Below are 27,600 nucleotides of genomic sequence, written 5' to 3' on the forward strand. Positions count from 1 at the left end.
TCTCGCTCAGTGTCAGCAGTCGCAGTGTTTTCCAAACTTTTCACGTCGTAAGCTTGGTAATTAATGTTTTGTTACGAAAATGGTTGGCTGCTCTATTCGGAACTGTAAGAGTAGGAGTGAAAAGTGCAGTATAGATTTGTTTTATTTTACTATGTTTCTACATGAATAACTTAAAATTAATGCCGTTAAAATAATTTTCACCGTTGGTTAAAATTCTCCCACATTTCAAAGTTTGAGAACCTGTAAACAGCATGATGACGTAGGCAAGTGACAGTTAGGTCATTCGCGAATCTCGGAAGAGAGTACCAGGCGGAGTATATTATTATACCATGATTATTACCTAACACTTGTACAGACTGTGCTATCAAAATCATTGCAGAGTTGTCTTAGTCCAACTCTTGCTACAAGTAAGCACCGAAGCGTTAAAAATCCTGTCCTGAGCATATTAACTTAGAATATTTAGATCATTATTTAACGTCTAATTATCCAACTGCAGTAACAAGGCAACACTTCTTTTGATCCAATGTGCAGGCGGCATGTTCGAAGGCAAGAAAAATGGTAACACAAAATTGGACGAATGACCGGTGGTCGCCAGAACGCCTTTTCTTTCTAATGTTTTATATAGAGGACATTTGTATCTTGTGCCTTCACGAAATTCTGATTTCACTATCGGATATAGCCAAATTGCGGGCATGTTATCATTCAATATTTTTGGGAACTGTTCGTTTATTGCATATTCCGTTCTGTCCCATCGACCGCCATCCATGAAAAGACCTTCTACGTAAACTCCGTACTCAGCAGCTTCTGTTTCGTAATCTACGCGACGAACTTCGAAATCAAAAGTTAGCAAATCTATTGGGATTTTTTTAGACCTAGCATAGTTTTGGACCGATCCAGTTAGAAAAGCTTGTGTGAAAAAAAAGCCTGAAAGCCAAAACGTAGGTGGTTTGCCTTGTTCGTACCACGTCTGTAACTTGTTCAATCTTTCTATAAAATCTGTAACGTAACTAGGTAAGGGCTTCAGGCTAGGATAAGAGACTTTGATCCAGTTACCTGGTATTTTACCTAGTAGCATCGCGTTGGCTTGAAGATCTAAAGCCGGAGACATCACAATAAGACCTTTAACAGCTTTTTGCAAGTCTAGCAAAGAACTCCTTATTTCGGAAAGTAGTTTATTGAATCTTTGCATTTCTTGCACTAGTACTGTATTCATAGATTCGTTATAATCCACGGGATATTTTTTTTGAGATATTTCAACATCAAACAAAGGAGGAAGTTTGGACAATATTTCCCCTGCCATGTGTACAAGTACCGCTTCTGTATTTCCACCTTCGCCCCCACTGTCAGTTCCCTCTACGAGTACTAACGCTCCAGTTAGAGCCATAGATATAGCATAATCACGAGTTATTCCCGCATTCATATGCAGACCGTAAACCTCTGGAGGCGGATTTACAGGAACGGATTCAATATGCTTTAAATAGTCTTGGTACTCGCATCTGCGAGGTAGGCCGTACTGTGGTCCAATGTCACAGAACGTATGGTTAGGGTCGTTTACAACTCCTGAATTAACATAGTTGTCTAAAATCGTAGTAATAAGTCGTCTATCCCAATCATCGGTGACACGACCTCCATAATTGCATTCACCTGTTAAATACTTTATGGCCACATACTGAATTTCTTCATACTGATTTAAAAACAATTGCAACTGCAGAACGGATATTTGAAAATCTGAATCATTAAAACCATATTGAATATTCCAACCAAGGGGACCAAATTTTTTTCGTTCCTGTACCACTGCATGGAAGAAACTTATACCATACAAAAGTTTGCTGAATGGTTTATCTTTTCCCGGGCAACCTTCATAGAATTCTGGTTCTTTTAATGGTTCCGAATTATAAGAGCGATTTAAATTATGTTGAAGCCCAGTCGGGGGTTCGTTGGTCATCTTTACACCCACTTGTAAAACAGATTGAGGGAACCTCTCAGAAGGGTAGCTTGTCAACCAAAGTCTAAAACTAAGGTCAGTGTTAGTTAAGTCAAAACCTTCAATAATTTTTTCGAGTACAGGTAGCCAAGACACAGCTAAGTGGCAGTTTTGTAAACATACCCAACCTGATTCTAATTGAGCTCTTTCTATCATTGCTTTAGCTATCGGCCCTTGTCCTTGGCCTAATGATATCGAGCTGAACCTATTAGAGTAACCCATTTTATCACAATATTTTATAAGTGCACCCATGGGATCTGAGCCCGGTGAAAGGATGAATATTAAAGGGGCCAGGCAGTTGGAGTCTGCAAAAGATTTTCCAATATCGAAGGGCGGCGGTGTGATATAATTACGACCCAATTGCTTTTCTACAAATTCAGAAACTGCTATTGTTAATTTATCAGGCCTTAATACTCTTATAATTAGGAGCTTTTGAAAAAGGCTTAATTTATCCCACTTACCAGGCAAAGGCTTGTTATGTGGGTTCAAATCATCATAAAGTTCCTTCCATACATCTAGATTACTTACAAAATCCTTTTTTACTCCCTGAAAAGCTGGCAAGTCATCAATTCTACATATTTCATCCCAAGCTTTATCTGGTATCCAGTCTTTGGGTTTTACCAGAGGATTCTCGACGGCAATCCCTCCAGTTATTAAAAAAATTAATTCATCGTATTGCATTTCCTCTGAAGCCAGCATCATTTTAGAGCACATAATAAAAGAAAACATAAGTTTATCTTTATCGAACAATGATCTACATACATTGCTATATAAATTATAAGTAAATGTGTCTTTCAGAAATTTTAATCTCTTATCTAAATCTTTCGATTTGTTGGCATTCTCAATCGATATAATGTAAAGACTTATAAACCACGTCAATGAATATTGATACATGGGATCTACATTCGGCAGCTCTGTGACGCAATAATATAATATTGCGGAATGTGAAGCTATCGGTCTATATCCAAGTCGAAACTTCTCTATAACTATTTCAGTTTCCAAGCTAGCCTCTTGTTTTTTCATTATATCAATAGCCAGTAATTTAGACGAATCTAAAACTTCTATAGCAGTTTCATCCTCTAAAATGTCGCCTTTAGATTCTTGTAAGGTGCGCAAAATATCATCTTCTACACCTTTGAGGGCGGCTTTATTAGCTGCGCCTTGAACTATGAGCTTTTCACGTTTTTCTTGCAAGTCAGGGCGCTCTTTAGCTACTACAATTCCGAGTAATTGATCTTCTAAGCCGTCCTTAGTAAGAGCAAAATTGATTAAAGTTACTTTATTGAATACTTCAGGAAGATAATGCGGGTTTCGTAGTTTTGTAGTCATGTAAAGTCTAAAATTGGGATGATACTCTATGACATTCTCACCAAGTGCAATGTATTCCTTACCGCCTTGCATATAAGTATTTTTCAATAACACTGGGTCTAATGGCGCCTCTACGTCTTCTAAAATACAATCAATTAAAGCAGGTTTACCATACTCTAAGCAAGTTTCAATGACTTTCATATAATTACCATCAGTAAACTTAAGAACTTGAAGATCATTAGATTTTTCCATTGTTTTGACCCATTTATTTGCTTGTCCTTGTGGGTCTACCAGTAATGACCATCTCATAGAATTGTCTTGTATTATGCCATTGTCAATAGAAAAAGCATCTCTAGGTAATCCCGCAATGCACCAGTTCTGTATTTTAATATCAGAACCTAAGACGTCTTTAAGAACATATGTTTCAGAATGTGGCATATCAAGTTTGATTACTAGTTGGCGCCACTGCTCTGTAATAGCAGTTCTCACGGGTAACGTATAAGGGGCTAAATAAGCAATTATTCCACATGAAACCAATATGTCTCCTGCTAAATTATCGTATAATAATTGCAAATTTTCAGCAGCAGCGGTCCAGCGTACTTTCTCTCCTCCTAAACCACCAATTAATTTTTCAGCTCTCCATAATTTATCTATACATAGCTGTACTTCATCTTCAAGAGCTTTCTTTTGAATGTTTGCTTCTGCCAACGACTCGTTTAACTCAGCTAGTTTAGCTTCTAAGCGAGCAACCATTGCCTTTTTTTCCTCCAATAAGGCCATAGTTTCTGAGAACTCTTTTTCTGCGGCGTTTAACTTAGCCTTCTTTGGAGCTACCACTTTGGCAACTGCATCGTACATATCCATAGCGATAATCCATTTACACAATCCTTCAGCGGCAGCAGATGCTTTTGCAATTATATGGGGCTTAAAGTCTTTATTGGGCAAATATTCTTTTCTAATTTTTTTCATTGTTTCGACAGGTATATTGTCCTTGTCGTAATTTTTCAGAGATTCCAAGAAACTCATGTCGCCTAATATTCTTTTACTTGGCCCCCAATAGTCAAATATTTTTTTTCCTGGATTGTCAGGATCCGGAATTTTATCTGGAGGTATTCCTTTCATAACACAAACTGCAGCCATGACCAACTTGACAGTGGCTGGTGGATTTTTCATTGATTTCACTATAGTTATATCTGCTGGTTTTAGCGTGTTCAAAGCTGCCACAGCATCTTCTAAGATAGGCAATGCTAGAGCTAAATCCGCTTCACAATCTTTTTTCAACTCTGTTGCAGCTGCAGCTTGTACATTGGCAACTTTTTGATCCTCTCTAACCTGTGCAGCGGCTTTGTCGGCAACCTCTGTTTCTCTTTCTATATTCTGCATCATTTTTACAGATTTCTCAGCCATAACAATGAGTTTGGGTTTCAGCTCATTTAAATCACGCTGCATGATAGACACAGCTTCAGCTGCTTGACCAAGTTTGTCTAACCCATTCATATACCTAAGTTTAGCTGCTCTTAGTTCCCTCTGTTTTTTGTTAGTTAACGATGTGAATGACTTAATCAGATCCAAGTAAGAAGCAGATGTTATGTAGGTTTTTCTGCGAAATTGGCTATAGAAATCTGTAGATACTTTGCGAGCGTCCACGTGAAATTGTTTACATGCTACAACAGCAGCCGATTTTACTATATCAGATACATTAACTTTCACCATATAATGATGAGCGACCATTGTTAACGCATCTTCTGGCCAGCTGTCGTACCAATCTATGGTACAACAATTAACCAATGATGGATAAAGCCTCAATCTTAATCGGAACGCGCCCCCGATCGGACTGAAGCACAATACGCAATGTAATTTTGCCTTACACCTTGCAATGAAGAAAGCCAAAATTTGAAGAGGTCCTATATCTAAATTTCTGTTACCGCCTTGTGCTGCCAATCGCACTAACTCGAGAATTTCTTGTTTCTCATCTAAACCATATAAATTAGGAACTTCACCCGAATTTAGCAAACTGTCTAAGTTTTGAATAAAAACTTCTTCTTTTATTTGACTCTCAGTAAACAAAAATGTAGTGTCTTTATTAAGACCACCTGATTCTCGAAGGACTAATTTGACATCATCCTGCCAATCTTTAACGCTGTAAGCTTTAGTGATTTCTGGTTGAAAAACACTTTGACCTAATACTGTACACGCTAGCCGCGTCAGAGACTGACGACCCGAACCACCTACACCAACGAGTAAAGCATTGCCTGAAGGCATAGATAGCAGACGACATATTTTTGACAAATGCTCTAAGGCATAATCGAACAATACAATGTTCATTTTGGCTTTGTGCATGCTATTATATTCAACTAACATAGCTATAGCAATGTTTAGAAACACTTCCTTAGAAGGCAACTCATCGTAACGCCTTTCGCCTTCACTACTGTCCAGGTCTAAGTAACAACCGAACATCATAGCTTTGATGGTCTCCTGCGTCACTTCACCCTTCTCATTGGCATACGTATCCAATGCGGATTCAAATGCATCCTTCATGAAGTCCCGGGTACACTTTTTTAAAAGGTCATAAAACCAAGTACGGTCCTCTTCGTCTACAAGTCTATCATAAAACACACGCATTATTTCATGTACCCAAACTCGAACAAAAGTTTTTTTACTTTCAGCTGATTCCTTTCTTAACAATGTACAACCCTGAATGACTCTTGAAAAATCCCTTAAATTGAATATATAATGGGACTTAGCAGGCGTTGGTCGTAACCCCTGACCAGCCTGCTCGTAAATTTCCATTGTAGCTGCAATTATGTTTACTATTGTTGGTTGAGTATCTTGACCAAATCCATTTCTTTTCCAACCAAGTTGTAAAAGAGTAGTAAATATTTTCGTCATGCTTTCCTTAGAAAACTCATTTATTGAATAAATATTGAAATGACGCAGCATTCTTGGATAAATCAACTGCCGGCTGCCACCGACGGGGCCAATGGCTCCATAGAAGAATGTATCAAGTAGATACAATTTATCTGTAGTCTTTAAATCATACCAATGTTTTTGGTCAAAATAAAGTCTGAGTAATTCAATAGCTGGCTGTGCACCATACTGCTCTTTAGCGGGCATATTCATATCGTCTATAAATATAATGGCTAGTTTTCCTTTTGGAGGACCGTAAATATTTTTTCGCCGTTTGTTTAATTTAGAAATCACCAATTCTTGTGTTTGGTTCGCAGACGTTGTGGTTGTAAATGTTATAAAACCTGGTGTGTATTTCTCCATGTCGATTCTAGTCATTAAAAAATTTTGAACATAAAAACTCTTCCCAGTACCGGTTGGCCCGATCAACATTATAGGTCGATTGAATTTTGTATGTAGTTTTAATAAATACATAAATTTCTCCGTCTCTAATGTAGGTATCACAGTTTGTAAAAGATTAATTTGTTCATTAACTACAACTGCTTTCACAAAATCGGGCCACGGCTTCCAACAACCTTTGCTCTTATACATGTAATAATGGTCAATGATCATGCCCTCAGAAGGAATAGAAACATCTAAACGTTCTATATTGTGTGGTATTCCCTTGTCACCTCTAAAATACTCTTTAACGAGATCGTCAAATTTTTCACGGGAATCCGTATTTAATATTCCGCCCACACCCCACACCAAGGCAGTCATCACGGAGGCTAGAAACCAACAACGTGTATATCTTGTATCTTCTTCTCCTTCAATGGCGTTATCCATAAGCATTTCAATGAGACGCAGAGTGCTTATTACTAAATTCACTTCTCCAGCTGTTACCAACTGACCACAATTTCTTCGAACGTAATACACCAGTGGATCTAGCAGCCATTCACACATATCATAAATGTATTGTTCGTTTTCATCAGTCCATATAGGGTTTAATGTTTTTAACCAAGATGTATAAAATGGTGCGAATCCTAGTGAAGAAGATTCCATGTAAATCATACCACATCTAGATACTGTAGCCGGAGAAGCCTGTGAAAGATCCATAACTTCAAATATCATTGACATTACGTTTGACATGGCCATTACTTCGCCAGAAGTTAAACACAGTTTTTTATTATCATCCAGAACAGTATTCATATTTTCAATCCATACAGCGTCCACGGGACCATCAAAAACAATCCATTTTCTTTCTGGTGTGTCTTCAGAAGCAAAGTTTCTGAACATTGTGGCTACAATACCATCTGTCCATTCATATGAAACGGGGTCAAATGCGCCGTATAATTGTCCCATTGTTACAGCTTTAGGATTAAGGACTTTGTAGGTGCATGCACAGCCTCCTGGTTGATTTATTTCTTCCATTAAAGTCAATGACTCTGACAATATTTTTAATGTCATAGATTTACCAGAAAAAGGATCACCGACTAACATGAACCCGTGTCTTACTATCATCATTTCGTAAGTTTGAATTATTTTTAACAAAAAGCAATCCTCGGGTTGTAGATTATTAAGTTGGCACGTATGGTGACACGCGTCCAAGAAAGCTACATAGTCGGGTTTAGGTAATGTTATACCTGGAAAAAGATCCGAAATAATGCCTTCAAACAAAGGTACGTCAAACGATAAAAATTTTGGTAAATTTACGTCAGTTATTGATCTCAGGAGTAATATACTTTCATTTTCATGTGGAAAACTTCTTTTTAAATTGCCGGCAGCAGATAATACGGTTTTAACTGCTCTCATTCCGTAATCGTAATGATTTTGAGAAGACAGCTGTTCAGAGCAAAGTTTGTATGTTGTAACTATTTTTACCGATAAATTTCGAGCGTCTAGAAATCCAAACGAGTACAGAGATATTTCTCCTATCATTGCATAGTCCGGAACCATCATAGCTACAGTACGAAATAGTACTTTCAGGTTATCTGGTAGTTCTGATCTTCCCGCATAGCCAGGATTCATTGTAATGCACACATAACAAGCTGGATTTAAAGTCAGTATAGTACCTTCAAAGTCAAATGTCTCTGCCTTTGTTCTCACTGCTCGAACAATACATAAAATTTGCTGAGCTATCACAGATAACACCTCTACTTCTATTCGATTAAATTCATCAAAGCACACCCATGCACCACATGATGCTAAGCCTTTAAAGAATTTCCCCATAGCTTTATAATCTAAGCCATCAGAACAATTGAACACTACACATTGAACAGCAAGCGCTTTGGCCAAATCTTTTGTAGTTTCTGTTTTTCCGGTACCAGCAGGACCTTCAGGAGCTCCATTTAAGTGTAAGTAGTATGCACCAACCAGGGTACGATAGCACCTATCCGTCAAAGGAGTTATTACTAACCTATCGGAGTTCCCTAAATATTCGTAAGCGTAATTTACAGTAGCATTAATAATTTTAACATATACCCTCTCCTCTTCCCAATAATAACGCAGTTGTGCCAACCACTGAAAATCAGTCACTTCTGTAACATTTTTACCGACAAGTTCAAAAATTACATCTTTTGCGTGCACGTCTATTACAATAAGTGCTTTTACAGTAATACTGCTAAGCTTTGTCAAGTCAGTACGTCTAATGACAGCAACAGTTTCATTCAGTTGCTTACTCAAATGTTTATGAAAAGCTTCAAGTTCTTGTAGTTTATGCGTAGCTAAAGCTTCATGAACATCAACTGCCCAGTAAATTTGAGATACAGCTAGCACCACCATGCCTTCCCACGATAGTATCCATTCCACACGCCCTAAAGTTGGATATTCGTAATAGGACAACTCCGTTTCCATTTTAACAGCCTTAAGCATCTGTTCTTCTACTTGCACAAGCCACTTTTCTACAGAACCTCTTGCAGCTTCTACACTTACAGTTTCAAGAAACTCTACTTGCTCTCCTTCCATTGATATCATGGCTGATATATTAAATACTGGGTCAAAAACTAATCTATTAATCCCTTCAAAGCATTTTTTTAAATGAGGCTGTACTTTGAGTGGGTTCTTTGTTTCAGATAGTATTTCTAACATTTCATCATTCGATAAAAAGAAAAATCTAGGAAAATAAAGTCTTTTCTTTTCCAAATAATTGTTAACGCCGTCGTTAATCTTCTCTAACATGGCGGACGCGATTTTAAATGATTCTAAGACGCCCATTCCTCCTGCGATTTCTAAAGCATGAGGATCCTTAGCAACACTCCCCATGTATCTTCGATATATGTTATTCACTTCAACGAACATGACACCTTCTTCCGGCATTTGTGCTACAATATCTTTTGAAGAAAATATGGGCAACAAGTATAGCCATTGACTTTGAACCTTTCCCCATTCATCGACAGTTGAATTAACTCTTATAATCTTTTCATACCACGCGCGTACTTGGGCTTCAAATGGTTTTACAAATGCAGAACCTCTCATACCTATCGTTTTAAGTATATGATCGTCTAAAACACTTTGAACGTCATCAAGCCCAGATAATATATAAATACCAGTGTCTTTGTACGGGCTAGTTTTAAAACATATATCAGTCCATTCGGCTATCATCTTATTTAGATTAGTTATCAGTGCCAGCTCTTTCGTTGCAGCTACACTAATTATATCATATTGGTCTATCTCACCCCAAAGATTAAAATTGATTATTTTTCTTAAAGTGGTGCCTGCAGTCGGGGTCAGGTCGAATCCAGCTATAGACGACATCTCATCCCAATGTCTTTGCATTAAAGCTCGATTACACATTATATGTGCCATTTGTACATTCGGACGCCAATCTTTGAGCTCAGCAACCGCCTGGGCGCAAAGTTTCATAGGAGCCGGAACATTATTCACATCTGTATCATCAGGTAATCCTTGAAATCGTCTTTCATTTCCTTCTGCGATCTGCTGTTTAATTTTTGTTCGGTATGCTTTAGAAAGCTTCAAAAATTCTTTGTAGTAAAAGTCATGATCTTGTTCAATTTGTTCATGATCTAAATATTCAAATACTCCGTCCATCCAAGTATAATAACTACGTTTCCACTTATGAGCAAGATGAACAAGATTATAGAATGGTAATATGTAGTCTTTAAGTTCTTCTAAGTCAGTAAAATTAGTAATTGGGAATTTAAATGTTTTTTCTTCGTGATTTATCCATTCAACTATTTTATCACAGTCAGCCAAACGATAGGCAAATTTGCGTAAATACTCAAGATACTCTAGAGTGTGATTGATGTCATCCATATTGTCAAGTTGCTCCAAGTAAGGAAGCATTTCCGTTACTTCTTTGTTTATATGTGCTACCTTACGTCGTAGATTATCTTCCATTTCCCCTTTAAATTCTTCGTATGCAGCAGCGTTTCTGTCGAATATAGGTTTTATGTCTTTTAACCAATTAACTGTTCGTGTATTCGATGCTACATGTTCAGGCGAAAGAGATGTCATTTCAAGAAGATTGGATATAATATTTATTTGCCTTGATATCCTTTCTTTCAACTGTTCAACTAATACAGTTTTAGCGTGTAAAATATAAACACCTTGTTCTATTAATTCAGCCGCTGATTTAGGTTCAGTAAGCGCTTTTACTTTAATTATTTCAAACTCATTACAAATGCTGTCATTCTCAGCCATATGTGTTTTAACTATTCCTGCTATGATATCATTTATGAATTCTAAGGCCTTCCTTTTCAATCCTGCTACCATTCTTAGTTGACAGACCACGGAAGGATTAAAGTATGCATTTTCTAATACTGCAGTAATATCTGAATCTATACTCTGAAAGTACAATATCTTATTGCGAGATTCTTCGAAGGTTATTGCATCTTTAATACATTTTAAGAGTGCTGTTTTCGCTGGAGCACCGTAGAGCATGTCATATTGTGAACGAAGTTGTTCTACATACTTAACAAGTGGATCAAATACAACGTGTAATTGTTTTTGCAGTCTGTCATGTCCATCAAAGTGCAACCAATGGTTGTATTGAACCGGCAAAGCATCGAAATCGTAAGGTAATCGAAGATACTGTTCGATTGGCATTAACCGCTGAGATATATTTGATATTGCATCCACTATATCATGAAAAGTTTGATAGACAGTTTCAAGAGTCTCGTCATAGATAAATTCTCCGTCAAAATCTAGCGCCAAGTTTAAAATGGGCACAGAATCTGGATCTTTCAAGGCGTTAATAATTGCGTCTATAGATCTACGCATTAGTTCTTGTATTTGCATTGATATCATTTTTGTAGCGCAACGTACAAACTGTGGAATCCGCTTAGGCCGCATACCCCGTAGACATCTCGGATTTTTCAACCAATTTACAAGTATTGCGTACCAAGTGCTGGATACCAAATAATCTGCGCGCTTGATTTCTTCCATAATCTTTGCCCGAAACTCACTCAAATCCATTGGTCCCATAGATCTATATTTTTTCAAATATATAATGTATGGCGGAAACGTTTTCTCCGATGACTCAACAACAAGTCTTATAAAAGGATGTAAAATTAGAGAGCCAGCTTGAAGTTTCGTACGAAATTTGAGCATTTTCTCGTAATTAGGGGTAATCCCATTGAATTTAAATAATGGTTCTTGATACCTTTTGCGTGAGACGCCTGGTACGTCACGAATAACAGTTTTCACGCCGTGGTCATGAAGGTATCTGTTCCACTCGGACTTGCTTTCATTTATTAGATCTTCGGTGAAGGAGGGGAATGCGTTACGTAGTTTGGCCGGCACGAGGCTGATAATCCTTTTTTCCCATGATTTGAGCATAGGAGGTGGTTGTATTTTATCAGCGCACTCTTTGAGCGAGGCGATGTATTTCTCTTGCACCAGCTCGAGTCGGTCGCGTTCGCGGCGTGCCAGAGGGCCGCGAGCGATTTTAACCTTCCTCTCCGACGCTTTCTCTTCCAACACTTGTCGGAATAATTTTTGCTTTTCCTGAACAAGTACAAATATTAAACTTTTTAGAAAACAATAATGATGTTCCAGTTGTAACTAGGGTGCTTACGAAAACTTTTGTTCGAAATTATTGACCTTGTGGTCGCTTTTTTATGTCCGACTGTGCGGTCGCCGTATGAAATATAACCTTAGGATGTTTTTATTTAATTTTTTAGCGTTACTATATGATAAATAGCGCGACGAAAGGGATAAACGATTGTTTTTTAGTGCATTTGAACCGAACCTAGACCAAACTAATGATCTGGCCGACTAGCCGACTAATCGGCCATCCGAGCGCCGATTAGTCGGCTAGTCGGCCAAATCAATAGTCGGTACATCACTACTAAGTTAACTAAGTATACATGACCGCACACTGCCCGCACCTGCGTCTATGTCAAGATCAGGTGGGGTACCTAAAAAATAGTTATTTTTACCACACCAACTGATAAAGGCTCTCGATTATTCAAAAACTGATGAAAAAGTTGCATTTTATTCACATGTGGGGCAAAGTAGGTAATCATTTGTGTTGTTTCCGTATGTTGGCTGGTAGAATTGACCTTTAGATGATGATTTTGAATGATAAATATTTAATAACCTTCATTTTTACTGCGTGTCGAACACTGCGCGGAGAGTCGGATTGTCCGGAACTAGTTAGCCGCCTCGTGCGACTATTTGTTCCAGGTGTCTCCAGAATAGATCTCAGGCCTCGGAGACGCGTTCTTTTAGCTGTGCCGGCTGCGCGAACTGTGTCGCGAAAAAACTCGCCACTGCCGCGCGCTCTCTCTCTCCTTAATGCGCTCTTGACGTCAGCACCGGAATGCGATCTGATTGCATGGCGATGGGCGGCCGTGAGAAACGAATGCTTGAGGTTCTGTGAGGTGATGGATGCTAGGCCTTCGAGTGTAACGTAATCGTTTGTTATCCGTGTGTAATGTAAATAGTATCAATTGTTATAATTATGTTGTTATGTGTAGTGTTAGTTTCACGACGTATTGGTTTATCTGTAATGTTGTGTAAACGTATTTATAAATAAATAAAATAAAAATAAAAAATTTTGAATTGATTTTCTTTGATTTTTTTTTATACCAATTTTCCAGTTAGTATTTTCCTTGTATTGGTGTGGTGAAAATTTTTGTGTTTCACTCGGTGGAAAAATTTGTTTAACCCTCGTGCCTTAAAACCCTCACAAGCTCACAACGCTCAAGATTCCATTTTCGAACCACTCGCTACGCTCGTAGTTCCATTTTTGAATCTTTCGCTTGCTCAGGTATCAATATTAGCACGAGCGACTAAACAACTTTGCCCCCTTGTAAAACAAATAATAACTATAGTATAGTATGTCTGTACTCACGGAAGTTTTGTTATTTAAAAAAGTTTTAATTTGTTAATTAAATCGAAAACGATTGCAGTACCTATCTTTCATTAAACACGTCAAACCGAATAGGACATACAACTTTTAACGCGTAAAGCGAAATATCAAAAATACTTCAATTTTTTTCATAAATCTCTCATGATTGGTACCGTTACCACCAGGGATCGGAACCGGTTTTTTTTTTCAAAAAATTCGAAATAACCATATTTATTGAATTAGTTTATACTCGAAATGTACAGGACTCAGTTGTGTGGTAACGACTTCGTATTATTATATTGCCCAATTAGAAATGAAATAATTATCAAAGAACGACAAAATACCGTTTTCGTTCCCATTCAAAAAATACCAGTATCCGATCCCTGGTTACCTCAGACCCACAAAGAGGGACGGGACGGGTAGTCTATCTCGCACCCGAGATACTGTCGCGGCGGCGCTCCCATGTGCCATGCTAAGCTTACTGATTCGCAATTTAACGAGCTTTGTGTATCGTAAGTTATAGCCTGACCAGTAATATATGATAATTGTCAAGAGGGCGCTGTTATTCTCATGTATAGGGTGACAATTCAGTGTAGTATGAAAAAATTAGTTCCAGTGAAATTCCGCAACATGGCGCAACCTCAATAGATCCTGGTTCACCTATAACCCTTTAGCAGGCTGACATTTCAAAAATGAAAATCGAATGTCAGTCTTACTCATCCAAAATGAACACACGTTTGAAGTGCCGTATGTGGGAAATATATATCCCTTAGCCTCGTAAAGGGTTATATAATATATTAATTAGTCTTCTTTGATAAATACCTTGATCCGGTTGTAGGGTGGTTGCGGAGTAAATGGTAAGTTCTTCATAAGATGAACATCTGGTATGGGCCGCATCTTCGGGATTCGACATCCGTTCTTCGTTTCTAAGAGTTTTCTCAGCTCGTACTCTTCCATATTGTACGTGGGGTTTCAAATTTCCTTTCCCAAAAACTTACATAAATAAGAATATTCCATGATAGGTAATAAAACTATAGGTAAATCAACTATATCCTTCTAAATAATGTATTTCTAAGAAATAGAGTCAAAGGTATATTTTGATAGAAGAATGTCACAATTGTTTTGTAAATATTTAAGTTCCATAGCAACTGTTTTTAGGTTTCTGTACTAAAAAGGTACAAAGAGGTCTTAAGGTGCGACTATTTTTATATATAGCCGTTCATGAAACAAGTTTGTCAGTAGAAAAAAGCGCGAAATTAAAATTTTCTATCTAAGTGTCATTCAATAGAATTTGCTAACTATGTAAACAAAAGTTACTAGTAAATTGACATTCAGTGTCAATTTTAGTATGGCGGTTTGTTTACATAGTCAGCAAGTTCTATTGAATGACACTTTACTTAAGAGTCTGTGCGGAAAGAGAAGACATGGAGAACGTATGGGGCCCAAGGCCCAATACATTCCACGACTCTTCTCTTTACGAGCAGACTCTAGTTACATATTTTTAATTTCTACTGACGGAAATTGCTTGACAGATTATATCTATCACATCACTACGCCTTATAAAACAAAGTCCCCCGCGCGCCGTGTCTGTCTATAAAAACGGAGTAGCCATTAACAGGCTTTCCCCTCTGTCGAAAATAGGCGGCCAACGGTCATACACTGTATGGACTGACGTTTATCTGACATGGCTATTTTTACGTTACGCATACATTTGACGTTCCCCTCCCCCGCAAAAATCGGCAGACTGTTTTGTACAGAAAATTACAGACATGGCGTCTCCGTTTGATTATATCCTCCAAGGTCTATAAGGGTTCCATTTTTGGTATTTGGCTACAGAACCCTAAAAATGAAATCTGTTTAATTTTGCACGGCCTAGGACGGCAATGATATAGGTAGAGTTAGGTTAGACCAAGATAAGTCTGCATAGTCTGCAACGATTTTGATAGCACTCGCAGTGCAAGTGTTATTTTAAGCGTCAACAATCTAGTTAGGGATCCGTACCCAAAGGGTAAAAACGGGACCCTATTACTAAGACTCCGCTGTCCGTCCGTCCGTCCGTCCGTCCGTCTGTCACCAGGCTGTATCTCACGAACCCTGATAGCTAGACAGTTGAAATTTTCACAGATGATGTATTTCTGTTGCCGCTATAACAACAAATACTAAAAACATAATAAAATAAAGATTTAAGTGGGGCTCCCATACAACAAACGTGATTTTTGACCGAAGTTAAGCAACGTCGGGCGGGGTTAGTAGTTGGATGGGTGACAGTTTTTTTGCTTGTTTTGCTCTATTTTTTGTTGATGGTGCAGAACCCTCCGTGCGCGAGTCCGATTCGCACTTGGCCGGTTTTTTTTTTGTTCTAACTCTATGCAAATATAATTTAAAATCATAAGTCAGTGTTTAAAATAGATAAATCGTTTAGACATTAAACATATTATCTATGTTATGTTTAATATGAAGTTTGAAGTATTTTAATCCATAATACATTTTATAGTTTCGCCATGTCCGAAAGTCAAGTCTATCGGTACAAGTTTTTATTGCGTTAGGTATTTACTTATGTTACAAATGCAGAGAACATGTATGTGATGTATGTATGCATATGCATATCGCATATCACTTAAAATTTTACAAAGCATTTTACATTTGCATAATAACAATGACACCTATAGTACCATAAAGTAACTTACATAGTACCACCTGGGCATAACTATAGCAACCCACCCAGGCTTCGCATGGGTTAACAATTATACACCTAAACCTTCCTAAATAATCACTCTATTGATAGGTAAAAAACGAATGAAAATACGTTCAGTAGGTTTTACAGTTTTTCGCGAACATACAGACAAACAGACATGGCAGGGGACTTTGTTTTATAAGATTATTAAGATGACTTTTTAGGGTTTTAAATAAAATATACTTATGAAAACACTTAGATGTGAATTATATTCCCAAACAATGAACAGATGCACATATTTACACAGTTCTATTATTAATAAGGTGTAGGTACATTTTGGTTTTCTTATAAAAATTATTTAATTCTTATTTTCCTATAATTACAGCCATGACTGGAATATTTAAATCTTATTGGTTAAGAAAAGAATAAGAATAAAATTACATTTCTTCGGATTTTAGACTGTACTTTATTACTCTTCGCTAACGACTAACAACTTATTAATTTTGGTAATGAAATGAATAAAAATCGATCAGTGGAGCGATATAGAGAAGACATTCGACTGCTTCAGTCTTAATTCGATGTTTACATATTATGTATGTCGAAATACATGGCACTAACATGAGAATCTAAGTACAAAATACCTTTTTTATAGGTAGGAACGATATAAGTAAATCATTTACATTGTAAAAATGAAATGTACATACAAAAATATTTATTTTTATAGCTTTATAAAAAGCAAATCACTCGGTATTTGTACATATTATAGCAAATTGCAATACATCGAACTTTATCATGTCGTGTAATTATTTTTTTAACTGTATAATTAGATGCTATGGACCTGCACAATCCGTAGATTTACAAATCTACGACTAATATAGTCCCTCAATAAGCTGGATGTTACGTAAAGTGCCAAGCGAAGCGAGGCGATTTTATGAACATTAGATCGCCGAACATATGTAATGCTATAATGTGGCCAAAGGTATAATATATGTTGTACGAAAATGTATTGCCGGCTCGCCTCGCTGAAGCGCGCGCAAGTAGCTATTTCGAAGCCTATTGTTATTACAGCGACTTTGGAGCATGTTCTTCAACACAATTTTGTTGCGTCGTCGTGGCCTCGTGACATTACACGTCGCAGGTCGCAGTAGGTACTTACAATTACTTAGATAGAGTGCTACATTAGTCATTGAATTTTACCTGACAACGCCTCTCAATATATTTAGAATTATACCTATGATCCAAAAGTTAGTAGACCAAGTTTAGAACAGCCTATTTTTTCAGGGAACTTTATTCATGAGACGTGAATTATGTTAATACAATAATGCCAGGATTAACACCCACCGTATTAGTCAATGTGGACGTTTAATCTCTATAGAAATGTAACCACTCCTACATTATAAAATCAATATTGAAAAAAAAAGCATGTTGTTTCATGAATGAGTATTCTACTCACATAATACCATATTATTGCTAACTAATTTCTTATTTAATTCAATAAATATTGTGATCTATACCTGTATAGTATTTTACAATGTCGCATTACTTTCAAATCAAAGCCAAATCTGGTTGTATTCTAAATACTATAGTTATAAACATATTGCCATTTATATATGTAATATTGAGCTTTGTAGTCGTATTCATTACATTACAAAACGTTAACATCACAGAGGACAGACATTAGACAACATAGATGGTTAGCACGTCTGTATGTGCTGTGGCTGTGACTGTGACCAAGAAGCTATTAGCCTGTCGTTACCATCATTCATGGTTGGGCAATATAAATATTTTTAAATTATCGACTCTATTTCAATGTTATAAAGGTTCACGTGATAAATTTAATTGCGTCCCGCGGCTGAGCCTGATCACTAAAATATTAGTGGCCACTCCACGACATATTCGAATTTTATAAATATACCTACTTATTGTTAGAATATAGCACATTTAAATGAGTGCGAATATACATTGTACATGATTACATAACTATTTTACCCCATCATACATGATTATATTTTACACCACATTAAAATTTACATAGTTTACTAACCCTTAATCAGTATCAACGATTTTTATATTGACTACATATTAATATGGTTTTCCAAACATTAGGTACTTGAGACTCTTTTACTTTTTAAGTTTCTCCCCAGATGACTGAGAACGTTTCTTGAAATATTTTTTAAAAATAATTTTAGTCTTATTGAAAACATTTTACACTAGCGAACCCGGGGGGTTTCGTGTACTCCACATTGTTGGCAGACTCGGAAGTAAGTAGCTGTCATAGTCCAGGAGTAAATACCCCGGGAAGCAGGGAGTGACATCATTTTGATACTGACAAAGACAAGTTCTAAAGCTGTCCCACGCTCATCGAAAAAATCCCAGGCGAAGTAGGTACTACGGTAAAATCATTCCAATTCCATCGTTAATAGTCTGTGTCTATTTAGGTGATGACGGGTATCCTTAAGGCCCCAGTACACAATGGGCCATCGCCGGCCACTCCAAGGGACGCAGCCATGCGGTAGAATGAGATAGAAATATCACTTGCTCCCTCTAAAGCATAAATGCTTCCCTTGGAGTGGCCGGCGATGGCCCATTGTGTACTGGGGCCTTTAGAAATTGTTTTCGAAATAATCTGGGGGCCTAAACCGCGACAAACGAAGTTCGCAAATTGTGGGCATCTTTTTCTTTTACACCAATTAAGGCGTAATTAGAGTGACAGAGAAAGATGCCCGCAATTTGCGAACTTCGGTGTTCGCGGTTATAGCCCTGCATACGTGGAACTTAATCGTAATAATGGGACGCACCTATAAACTACTGCCCTTATTCATAAACGCCCATCATACCTACTCACTTAAAAAAAATGATATTTACTTGTTTTTGTCTTTTTCATGTTTAATAAGACAGAGACATGAATTCTAGTAGCACAACACCCCAGCACATGATTGGCGCGAAAGTATCTAGCTCGCGAAAGTAGACTACCCGTTTTTTTTTTCAAAAGAGTGACGGGTAGTCTATCTCGCCGCGAGATACTGTCGCGCCAATCATGTGCTAGCCCGGCAGGTAAGATAAGTTTTATGAATAAGGGTGCATGTAAGAGATTGCGTTATGCCCGCAGCACTCGGGGCTTGGGTTGGGGTCATACGTTGGCGGCCAGCAGGCGCTCGTCGGCCGAGTGCTCGTCCTCCTCGGAAGCTGACTTCTCCTTCTTTATTGACTGGTATCTCACCTGGAGAGGTTCATCCGTTCGTAAATGCTAAAGCAAACCTTTGCTCAGTATATATTGAACTTTGTCTGATTATATACACGGTGGCTAAAAATAACTACATTCCCGTTGCCAGGGATGTTTTGGGATTATACTGAGCAACTTTTACTATGGGAACAACCCCGAAATCACGAAAAAAAATTTACCCTCCCATAGAAAATGGACCAGCCAAAATGTATGACACAGCCAAATTTTTTTTTCGCGATTTCGGGGTTGGTCCCATCGTAAAAGTTGCTCAGTATAATCCCAAAACTTCCCTGGCAACGGGAATGCAGTTATTTATTACACACTGTATAAAATACGAATATTTAAAAACTTTACGTTATAAGTTTGTAAATGTTGATTTTTGTCGTAAATAATTGGTAGTCGTAAAGGCTTAAAATTGCCTTTTCAAGTATGAAACGAATGCTCTATAAATATAATGATATGAGGACAAAAAACATGTGAAACCATGCAAGACTTGCAATATACCTATTTAAATAGTCATTGATTTAACGAGACGGAAGGGAATATACATATAATAAATAAGACGTTGACTTTGTGTAATTGTTTGGAATAAGTCAAGTGTTAAGTCTGTAGGTATTATCGCAAAAAATACCTACTTTTAGGTATACAAACGACCGTTATGCGTCATTCGTACAAAGTCAAATTAGGATAAAATGTAAAATGCCGTTTAGCTGAGGTTTTCCGTGAGGTTAGTTACCTCAGGTTAGCATTTAATTTTAACACATACTTAGCAGACTTGCACATCATAGTTATAGGTAGTTCTTGAAATACCGATTCAACTTATAACATAAGTATTGTTATACCTCACTCCTATTAGCCAAAATTAACATTCGTAAATAAGTTCATACACTATCTCAGGTCGTGACACTATCTGTTATCATTAACCTGTATTGGGACGTATAAAATATCACGAAAGTGTAGGTATTTAATAGTCATGTATACATCTTAAACAATTCTAAGTAGGTATTCTATTTCTTCTGCTTAATCTTGATCTTATGTAAGAAAATGTGACGTGATACAATTTTAGATATATACGTCAGCCGTCGCGTCGGTACAAATAGTCTGGGTCATTTGTTATTCTATCTCATGACGGTTAATATATGGTGTTGTTATCTCCGTTATCAGCTTAAGCCCTCATCACACGGCTGCTTGATGCTACACAGCACGTATGTATAACCCCCCCTTCGCACGGCAGCTTTTTCAACGCGCGTTAAAAAAGCGCTTGAATCTGTCCGCCCTCTAAATTCGATTTAACGACCAAGGCTTAAAGTCGAAAATCCAACAACGCTTGATAAAAAGCGCCACCGCTGTCGTGTGAATAAATACACATGTATCCATTTGTGTCATTCAAACGCTTTTTTAACGCGCGTTGAAAAAGCTGCCGTGCGAATGGGGCCTAAGTGTATATCAAGTTATCAAGGTGGCAAAAAGGCCGAATCACACGTAATGCTTTCGGCACCCTGCGTAGTGCCACATCGCTTGCGTTGCGTGACCTACGCCTGCGTTATGCGTACGCAACGCAAGCTATGTTTAATACCCCCGCTAAACTATGCTCCTCGCGCTGGGAACCAAATCCCTCGTGGGGGCGTCTTATTAGCTTAGCCTGCTAGACCTCCTCGCTACTTCCCATGACACTGGACGACCGAAGCAGGACTTGAGTGCAACGTGCTGAAATTAATTACGCTAGCGGCGCGCCGCGCTCACGTCACACTTGCATCGAGGTGCGGTGTGGTGCAGGCTTAAATAATATACATAAAGTGGCTAATGATAGAATGTTGTCTTACCTTAGATTTTAACTTGGAACTCACTCCTCTCGGATGATACATTAGGAAGTTGTCCGTCACCCAGAAAATTAATATCTGAAAAGAGACAAAACAAGCTGTTCTAACATTACAGTTTCGGGAAAGGTGAAATTAAAAAGTAGTGCCTCATTCACATCATTTTACTATTCTTGTGACGTTACCTACACCTAAGAAACGAATAAACAAACTATGTACGTCAAACTGTCGTGCACTTTATAATCTCGTGTTTTTAATAGGTAGGTACAGTCGACGTCAATGATATATTTACTCTCGTAAGACAAAAAATGTAAACATATATTTGACGTCGACTGTACATAACTATATACCTGACAAATATTTGTACAAGTGAATAAAACACGTCTCCGAAACATTTCGATGTAGCAATAATTACCTAATACGAAATAAGTCCGTATCCGTGTGACGTCGTCCGTTTACCTGTTTGGATGTCGTACCTATAGCATGAAGACGCGAATCTTCAGCTTGGATCGGAGGCTGGCGACAGCGGCAGCGTGGCGAGCGCGGAGTTGGTAAACATCCATAATAGACGCATCACTTAACTCACATTGACAAAGAAGGGTATGATGAGCATGACGACGGCCAGTTCTAACTTGGGGTCGGACACTGGCGACAGCGGTAAGGTCGCCAACGCGCGCGCCACGCGCGGCAACCGCAGTATTAGCGCTAGCGCCGACTTGGCGAATGTCGCTAGCGCCGCGTAAAGCACGCATTGGCAGAGCCACGCTGAACACATTGGGGGCTTGCCTGAGGGGAAAAATCAAAATCGCATTATATTTGAGATTTACGAAACACAATAATTGTAAACCGAAATAAAATGTCATATACAAAGAAAATAATGAATAAATACACGGATTATTGTTTAAATATAGATGGTCAAGCAAATCTTGTCAGTAGAAAAAGGCGAGAAATTCAAATTTTCTAATATGAGACGATATCCCTTCGCGCCTACATTTTTCAAATTTGCCGCCTTTTTCTACTGACAAGATCTGCTTGACCAACTTTAGTAGTGACTTGTCTACTTGAAACAAAACAAATTAAAATATTTTCATTATGTTATGCTACTACTTATTTTTGATTATGTTATACTACGAAACTCATGCGTTAAGTACCTACCTACTCCTTTCTCATATGCATGTACACAGTGGCGGATTTGCAGTCTTTGCCGCCCCTTTCTCAGCATCAGCATCCATCATATTGACTACATTTAGGTCAGGCGACGAAAAGGTGTAGAGGGAAATGCTTGGGACACATTTTTAACTTAGTAACTCTATTTGGACTCGTTAGGAGGTGAACATATCAAAAGTCCCCTTGAGAGGGGGTAGGAGGGTTTGGTTGAAGGTCCCATTTTTCGGGTTTTTGCTTATTATATCTCAGTAACTAATAACTATGCGTCCTTGTGACAAATTCATTATACAAAATCAAAGCTAATTAAATTTGCTACAAGCTTTATACAGTCGAGTCAGTCGAGTTTTTCGATAGGTATTTTGTTTAGTTTTTGAGAAATCCGCTCTCTGTAATTTTGCATTAAATTTCCTTCAATACATAATATGTAAATATTTACGGTACAACTACGTACAACCTATCAGATTTTAACAGTGTATTCCTGTAGGGCTAAGATGGTCGGTTTTTTATGATATCATGCCTGTCACGTTCTAACAAGTATGTAAGTGCGAAAGTGACGCATAACATGACAAGTGATAAAAATGCGACCATGATATCGCCGCTGATCATATTTAATTTAAAGACTAAATGTCCTATAAACTTTTCTGGAACTCGCCTAGTTTCAGAATTATTACCAATTAAAAAACAAAACATCTAAAATGCATTTACGGTGGCGATGTTGCCACTATGCGACGTAGTCTACATATTATCCTTATTGATAAATGTCAGAAAGTAGTAACGCTTTGCAAAAAAAATAGGTTTTACGAAAAAAAGCAAATACTTATTCATTTTAAGTGACAGTTTTACGAATAACACTAGTTTTTATGTACAAAAACATTCAAAAAATCTAAAAAGAAACATAAAAATCTTTTTTTTGCCAAAATTCACCTATAAACACTCATATAACATTTTTTTTCCTTATTTTGGTCTCCAGCGAATTCCAGAGAAGTTGAAAGGACATTTTAGTCATTTAATATGATCAGCAATAAACTGTTAAAAATTTTCGGGTTCCTTTTTCCTCGTCAATGTTATTGAAGAAAATTTAATGCAATATTTCAAGAGCCACTGCGAAATCGACGCCACACTCGCGTTCGGGGCTTCGCGACGCGATTCGCGCACAAGTGTAGAGGGCCCTCAAGATATCGAAAAACTTGACTGAGTAAAACTTGTAGCAAATTTATTCAGGTTTCATTTTGTATAATGATCATGTTTGTCGTTAGAACGCATAGTTTCCGAGATATAAGCGAAAATCCGAAAAATGGGACCTTCAAACCCCCCTCTTCCCCTGGCTCAGCAAGGGCTACGGCCGGGGACTTTTGATATGTTCACCTCCTAACTAGTTCAAACAAAGTTACGAAGTCCAAAATTGTGTTCCAAGACTTCCAAGCATTTCCCTCTATGGGTACCTTTTTTTGAGAATTCGTTGCCTAATTTTGAATTATTTCTTGTTATAATCAGCGAATTTTTTGTCACAATTTGCCGCCCCTAATATCTCGCCGCCCTAGGCTCGAGCCTACTGTGCCTTATGGGAAATCCGCCACTGCATGTACAGTCACCTGCAATAATATGTTACACAACGAAGGCCGCGAAAATATCTGACACGATCTTATTTGTAGAGCCGCAAGAGTGTCCAATATATTTTTGTGGCCTTCAAAGAGTAACATATTATTGCATGTGACTGTACATTATTGTACACATTCATAATATTTTTCTGCTGGTGTTATATTGTGGCAGAAAACAGAAGAGGTTAAACAAGAATAGTAATTCTTCTTGTCTAGATCTTGAAAATGTCTAGCTGCATTTTTTGCACAGTTTAAAAACATTTTTTATGTAGGGTAATAAATAATAAAACCTAAATACATAATAAGCAACTCACCATATTCCCCAAAATTAATAAGTGGGATGTCATAATGTCTAGCACAGTATTGAGCAAGCCTGATGCCTGCCCAAATGATGAGTAACCCTAATGTGGAGTCCACCATGAAGTTCACTATGTACCTGTATACAAAAAAGAAAACAAGTATTAGAGGGTATTGTCTGGTATTGTTTACTAAGGTAAAACTGTTATTTAAATAGATATTATAAGGCTATTCTTACGCAAATTGACTAAGTCCCATGGTATTAAGTTCTAGAAGGCTTGTGTTGTGGGTATTCAGACAATGTTATATATAATATACAAATACTTAAATACATAGTACAGTATGTAATGTAACATTGTACATTTTATTCTTGCATTTCTGTATTGTAATGAATAGGGTAATTCGCCAGTAACTGACCACCGGCCAATGAGCTACCCTAAACTAAAAATGAATTCTATTCACCTATAAACAGAATTCATTTTAGTATAAGGTTTCAATAACTGGCCAGCCTTCAATAACTAGCCACCTTATACTAAAATGAATTCTGTTTATAGGTGAATAGAATTCATTTTTAGTTTAGGGTGGCCAGTTACTGGTGAATTACCCTATATGAGTTTTCTTACCAAGTACAAGTGTTTCCCTCAAAATGTGGAGATATCCAAATGTTAGCTGCATGTATGATTAGAGCGCCCAGGCCTTGTTTTGAGGTGTCATAGAACCAAATGAGCCAGGGTCTCCTGGCATAGCGGGGCTCACAAAATCTTTTGCCTAAAACAAATAAAGAAAAACTTTAAATATTTATTAAGCAGTACATAATTTCATTCACAATAAGTACAATGGGTGATATATGAAATAGATGTATGTTTAAAAAAAATTAGATTATATAGGTATTATTACTAATTAAAAAATTGTTACAGAGTGCAGGTTCCTCAATATTTTCTGAAATTATGTTCTTAAAAGTATACCATTCAAATAAGTGCAATTTAAAAGAACTCTGTTATTGAAACTATTAGTAAGAATCAAACGTTAAACCCTAAATCTACTAGGTGCCGTTCTATGGAGCAAGAGCAGGGTGTATTCGGGATGGGGTGGGAGGTGGGAGGAGGTTACCCAAGCTGCCCGGGACCGGAGTCAGTGGCAGAAAAAGATTCGAGCCCTACACCAAAGCAAAGGGTAACAGTATGGAAAGAAGAAGATGACTCTTTACTCTTAACTCTATTAAACATATACTTATTTAAAATTCTGCTCATTATTCAAAACAGAATCAGTATTCTATGGACTGTAATTGGCATCTTTACAAATTGCATTAATGTCACCACATTGCAATACGCAATAAGATTCGTAAACCTTGACCTGTTGACTTGTCAAGAAAGTAGGAGGTATCCTTACCGATCAGGCATGTAAACGCCAAAACCGCCAAGAGAACTTGCATAAACCAGCCATAAGTGTCCGTAAGTGCATCTTTCGAGCAGTGGAACTCGCTAAAATATGTACTATTATTCATTGCACTATTTTTATAATCCAATAAACACGTTCACTGCACTAATATTATTAAACACATGTTTCGGTGAAATGAATTACATTTTATAACTTTCTATGCCATCGCAATGTGTTGGTTTTTAAATTCTGAATAGTTGTAAAGTTGATTATCAAAACTAATATAAAATATGTACAATAAACATTATTCGCACTTTTTTTCGTATTGGAGAACGATGGGTTGACGGCTAATATACGGATTACAAATGACAATGACAGTTTGTGAATGACGGTTTAAACGTCATAAATTTATAGCTGAAGTATGTTCGAGACACCAATATTTATTATACACTCGTAATTTGGTTTAGTTCGTATACTTGGTCAACCAGATCTTGGCAGTAGAAAAAGGCGGCAAATTTGAAAAATGTAAGTAATGTAAAGGGATATTGTCCCATAGAAAATTTGAATTTCGCGCCTTTTTTTGCTGACAAGATTTGGTTGACCAGCTATATTTTGGTTTGTATCAGTCCACAGCAAAGGATTATAAAATGTTGGTCTACCTATCTAGTGCGGCCGTCTGTAGACCCTTTAATGCGGAAACAAATTATTGCCCCCCATTCACACTCCTACATTGTAGTCCGGCTCGCAGGACTGCGAAGTAGGATATATTATAGCTCACACACAGCACACACTTCCTACATTGTAGGTTGCCTTGCAGGACTACGGAGCAAGAAATAGCTCACACACGGTACTATTTTGCCGTCCATCACAGTATTCGTTTCTCACTAGTGTCGGTCTACCTACTCTTGAAAATGTTACGTGCAGTAAAAAAAAAAGGAAATAGCTCTTCTGCTATGTATTTTCTTGATTGGATAAAAATAAAAAAGAATGTGGGAGAAGAAACTACTAAAAATTCGACAGAGAGCGTCATATTTCTTAAGTACGTATTGGTAATAATTGTTGCAATGCCTACTCCTCCGTTGTTTGTTGGAGTGATTGCGTGATTTTCGGTACCACAAACAGCGATTTTCTTTATAAATTTCGAAAAAATTGCGCGCATTGTTGTCATACATCAAACACGGCAGTCCGCAACGTAGGACGTCTACTCACAAACAATCCTGCGCGGCGGACTGCAGCGGTGGGCGGGGCTTGCAGGATTTGTAGGACCCAAGAGGCATTCTACTTGGGTGTTGTAGGACAGCACGTAGTCCGCGACCCCCATACACAATCCTACATAATGAGGCGGACTACAATTTAGGAGTGTGAATGGGGGACTTTATTTATTTTGTATTTCATATTTTTTAATTATGGTAACATTTACAAGAAGAAACACCAAACATCTCGTCTGCCATTGCCGCCATTTTTACTTTTTTTGTGGACTGAAAATTTCATTTTAATAATTGATTAATGGTTATTGTTTTGAGATTATAACAAATTCCTACGTCGCTTTTTAGTGCTCAACGTATAACAACACTGCTTTGGTAAGTAGATCGCTAATCTGTTTATATATTCAAAGTTTTACGCGTTTGAGATTTAAGCATGACAATTGTATTGATCGATTATTTTCCAACCGGTATCATTTTTAATTTATAAGCGAGCATATTTATTCCTTTGTCGTAGTTCGTATCGAGCTTGTGAGTTTCATTAATACATAGTATAAGCAGCTATTACCCAGCTGTTACAAGTATCGAAACTATCACTACATAGTATAAAAAAAGTCGCTCCCCGCTGTCTGTCTGTCTGTATGCTTAGATCTTTAAAACTACGCAACGGATTTTGATGCGGTTTTTTTTAATAGATAGAGTGATTCAAGAGGTAGGTTTATGTATAATTTGTTAACCCGTGCGAAGCCGGGGCG

At 37.5% G+C, this 27,600-nt stretch overlaps 3 protein-coding genes across 7 annotated transcripts in view; 1 reads left to right on the forward strand and 2 right to left on the reverse strand.

Moving 5' to 3' along the window:
• Positions 1 to 478: 478 nt before the first annotated feature.
• LOC134655526 (dynein axonemal heavy chain 12-like) lies at positions 479 to 14,505 on the reverse strand. Its single transcript, XM_063510994.1, has 2 exons — positions 14,313 to 14,505; positions 479 to 12,142 (listed from the first exon to the last, which is right to left on the reverse strand). The coding sequence occupies exons 1-2, from the start codon at positions 14,445 to 14,447 to the stop codon at positions 479 to 481; spliced, it is 11,799 nt and encodes a 3,932-aa protein (XP_063367064.1). The 5' UTR covers positions 14,448 to 14,505.
• A 4,716-nt stretch (positions 14,506 to 19,221) lies between these two features.
• On the reverse strand, positions 19,222 to 25,997 carry LOC134655175 (store-operated calcium entry regulator STIMATE-like). Of its 2 annotated transcripts, none has more exons than XM_063510628.1 (6): positions 25,656 to 25,997; positions 24,890 to 25,034; positions 24,284 to 24,405; positions 21,791 to 21,990; positions 21,211 to 21,285; positions 19,222 to 19,384 (listed from the first exon to the last, which is right to left on the reverse strand). In XM_063510628.1, the coding sequence occupies exons 1-6, from the start codon at positions 25,768 to 25,770 to the stop codon at positions 19,295 to 19,297; spliced, it is 747 nt and encodes a 248-aa protein (XP_063366698.1). In that variant the 5' UTR covers positions 25,771 to 25,997; the 3' UTR covers positions 19,222 to 19,294. The 2 variants fall into 2 exon arrangements, with proteins under 2 accessions (XP_063366698.1, XP_063366697.1); XM_063510627.1 differs by having other exon boundaries at positions 19,222 to 19,411.
• Positions 25,998 to 27,061: 1,064 nt separating this feature from the next.
• Positions 27,062 to 27,600, forward strand: part of LOC134654969 (heterogeneous nuclear ribonucleoprotein K) — a 46,683-nt gene continuing 46,144 nt past the window's right edge. For 2 of the 4 annotated variants that reach the window (XR_010097393.1, XM_063510421.1), the window contains exon 1: positions 27,063 to 27,223. The gene's annotated coding sequence lies outside the window, so the exon portion shown is untranslated. Of the gene's footprint in view, positions 27,224 to 27,600 lie in introns of all 4 variants that reach the window. The other 2 variants (XR_010097395.1, XM_063510422.1) reach the window with 2 other exon arrangements.

Source organism: Cydia amplana, chromosome 16 (genome assembly GCF_948474715.1).
Source record: "Cydia amplana chromosome 16, ilCydAmpl1.1, whole genome shotgun sequence".
Lineage (NCBI taxonomy): Eukaryota > Metazoa > Arthropoda > Insecta > Lepidoptera > Tortricidae > Cydia > Cydia amplana.

Bases quoted from the DNA above. Each gene is read 5' to 3' on its own strand.
- LOC134655175 (XM_063510627.1), bottom strand. From the start codon at position 25,770: ATGAATAATAGTACATATTTTAGCGAGTTCCACTGCTCGAAAGATGCA. The intron at 25,035-25,655 runs GTAAGGATACCT...TATTTGTTTTAG, and splicing joins GGCGTTTACATGCCTGATCG to GCAAAAGATTTTGTGAGCCC. The intron at 19,412-21,210 runs GTAAGACAACAT...GGTTTGCTTTAG, and splicing joins GTTCCAAGTTAAAATCTAAG to CATTTACGAACGGATGAACC.
- LOC134655526 (XM_063510994.1), bottom strand. From the start codon at position 14,447: ATGGAAGAGTACGAGCTGAGAAAACTCTTAGAAACGAAGAACGGATGT. The intron at 12,143-14,312 runs GTATTTATCAAA...GTACTTGTTCAG, and splicing joins CACCCTACAACCGGATCAAG to GAAAAGCAAAAATTATTCCG.